This window comes from Gadus morhua, chromosome 13, assembly GCF_902167405.1.
Source record: "Gadus morhua chromosome 13, gadMor3.0, whole genome shotgun sequence".
NCBI classification, from domain to species: Eukaryota; Metazoa; Chordata; class Actinopteri; order Gadiformes; family Gadidae; genus Gadus; species Gadus morhua.
In genome coordinates this window covers 27,312,891-27,315,543 of record NC_044060.1, presented here as the reverse complement: position 1 = coordinate 27,315,543, position 2,653 = coordinate 27,312,891, and the positions used below count along the sequence as shown (strand labels likewise).

Below are 2,653 nucleotides of genomic sequence, written 5' to 3'. Positions count from 1 at the left end.
AGAAAATGTTGAACACAAAATATATATATACATGTCAGTTATTATGCCATAAAAAGTCAAATGTCTGATATAATGAAAAATGACAGTATCTTCCATAAACAGATGAATTAAAGATAATTAAAGTGTGAAACACTGTAATCAGGGTTCTACGCTAACTTTTTTTTTCAGGAGCACTCGTGCCCCCAAGTTAAAAAATTTAGGAGCACAGAAAAAAAAACGGGGGCACAATAGGTTTTTGTTCAGAACATTTATTAGGGTGCAGAAATTGCACACACCAACCGCACCAACTTACTAAAACTAAATTAATACAAATAGACAAGATTACATTTAGGCTACACAAAACAGCACCAATTTACTAAAAAGATAAATAAAAAAATATCACATTTAGGCTACACAAAAATCATGTCGGACTCGGAATCACTTGGCCATGACTTGTAGTTGGGTCGACGTGACCTTTTTCCAGCTGACAGACAGTTTTCGGCACATTTAGTGGGATCAAATAATTCAAGTGAGGGGCCCTCTGTTGTGATCCTGATAAGATCCTCTGTGGTGGAGACATGCAAGCAGCTCCTCAAAGAGCTTTTGAGGCGTTTCTGCGCAGAGAAGCCTCGCTCACACTGTGCAGATGAAATTGGGAGGACCAACAGAATGTCCACAAGGTGTAGGATGTTCTGTAAGAGTAATTTAAAAGGGACTCATAGTAACTGATCAAAAGAAATAACTACATACCAGAAATACCTCATTACAATTAATGTACAACCTTCCAGTAAAGTGCTGAAGTGTATGTTACCTTGTAGTCAGTTCTGTATGGCTCTTTGGTTGAAGCTGTTTGCCATAAGCTGCTGTAGGTCCTTAAACGTGTAGCTTACAAGGGTCTTCAAACTCTGCCATTCCCCTGGCAAAGCATCCATCTGGCATCCAGAGCTAGAGAGAGAAAAACATAGGCTTGTGACTCATCTGTTTCATAATCTGGTAACCCATCAAATCCATGATATTAGACAGCAACGTGCCTTGTAAGGACATGACGAAAATGCTCCATTAGGGCCTCCAACTGATCGTTTCCATAATCAACCAGTTCATTGGTATTCTCAGGCCAGGTGTCGTGATGAAAGATTTTCATGCAATTCACTGCAGAGTAGTCTTCGGAGTCCTCATTAATGAGACTGCCGAATCTGGCGTTAATGGCTTCCACAGTGGTGGTGATGACAGAGGTGATGTTTCTCTGTAGCCTCTGCTGCATTCCTGTGACATCTCCCGAGAGTGGTACACCCTTTAAGAAAAAATTATGGAAAAAGAACAGAACATACCTAGTTGTAGCATCCAGTAGCTTGTGCACACAACATGCACATTCAACCTACAGAATATTTCACACAGACATGTAAAAGACATGTGAGTTGATTACAAAAGAGTAGTAATGGATTAATTCTAGAGCTGTCAGTTAAACGCGTTATTAACGGCGTTAACGCAAACCAATTTTAACGGCGTTAAATTTTTTATTGCGCGATTAACGCAATTATTTTATTTAAAAATAAATAAATAAAAAAATAAAAAATCTTTGGCTCAAAACAAAGAAGCAGTAGCCTCACTGCTATGTTCAAATGACATTTGTTCAAAGCAGTCGTTTAATTGCACTATAGGCTCTTTTTTTGTATCGTCCTGTTTTGATCAGTAAATGCCAATGTTGTTATCAATAAAAAATCATTTGCACAAGGCAAGCCGATGCACTTCACCATGTTGACAAGAGAATTAAAATGAGAAGAATTATGGGACAAAAAAATCAAGGGATATTTAGCATAGAAAAAGAATTTGCGATTAATTGCGATTAATCGTGAGTTAACTATGACATTAATGCGATTAATCACGATTAAATATTTTAATCGCTTGACAGCTCTAATTAATACTGATTAAGCTGTTGTACTACACTCACTATCCTGTATCCCTAACAAACCTGAAATGAGATCTCTTCCTGCCCTTGTAGACATTCCATGAACTGACATAGCATGCCCCCTCTTTGCGGTGTTTCCTGCATAGCCTGCAACACCATCACTGTCTTTCTCAGCGCTGAGATGGCTTGAGGAAGAATGAGGTCGTTCTTCTGCAGAACGCAACTGAGCGAGGCCAGTTCATTAAACACGTCAGCCAGGAAATGGCTAAATGCGCAGAAATTAATCTCGTGCATTCCCTTCCTAATCTGAACAGGGGCAGTCAGAAAAAATACCTTGTTTAGATTTTAAGTGATATATCTCAAAATAAATCAGGTCACTTTCATAAGCAATGTGTGCTATGGTTTTGTAAAACGTACCTTCTTTGCACGCCCTTGAATTTCAGCACTGGCTGCTGAGGAGGCAAGGTGGTCCATGTGGCGCAAAACAGCCGAATACTGACCACTGTCAGTTGACAGACTCCCTTCTTTTGCTGCACGAAGGAACACACTCAGTGCCCGGTGTACATGGGGAATCCACCTCGTCCCTTTCACGCTCGAAGGAGAGCAGACCCTCACACCTAGCTCTTCTCCAATCAGGTTCAGCTCAAGCCTGGATTTAGGGCTCTGGTGGTAGGTCTTCCACACAAGATGGAGAAGGTCATAGACTTTGGCCACCATTGTCTCATTGCGCTGCAGGTTGAGAATGGCCAACTCCAACCTAGACATTGA

The 2,653-nt window shown here is 40.4% G+C and overlaps 1 protein-coding gene across 1 annotated transcript; it reads right to left on the bottom strand.

Moving 5' to 3' along the window:
* Positions 1 to 232: 232 nt before the first annotated feature.
* On the bottom strand, positions 233 to 2,438 carry LOC115556656 (uncharacterized). The gene is made up of 5 exons (XM_030373828.1): positions 2,303 to 2,438; positions 1,949 to 2,191; positions 1,011 to 1,270; positions 791 to 924; positions 233 to 671 (listed from the first exon to the last, which is right to left on the bottom strand). Exons 1-4 carry the CDS (start codon positions 2,357 to 2,359, stop codon positions 798 to 800), a joined length of 687 nt encoding a protein of 228 aa, XP_030229688.1. The 5' UTR covers positions 2,360 to 2,438; the 3' UTR covers positions 233 to 671; positions 791 to 797.
* Positions 2,439 to 2,653: the final 215 nt, after the last annotated feature.

Bases quoted from the DNA above. Each gene is read 5' to 3' on its own strand.
- LOC115556656 (XM_030373828.1), bottom strand. From the start codon at position 2,359: ATGGACCACCTTGCCTCCTCAGCAGCCAGTGCTGAAATTCAAGGGCGT. The intron at 1,271-1,948 runs GTTTGTTAGGGA...TTTTTCTTAAAG, and splicing joins AGGAAGAGATCTCATTTCAG to GGTGTACCACTCTCGGGAGA. The intron at 925-1,010 runs GCACGTTGCTGT...TTCTCTCTCTAG, and splicing joins TTTCGTCATGTCCTTACAAG to CTCTGGATGCCAGATGGATG.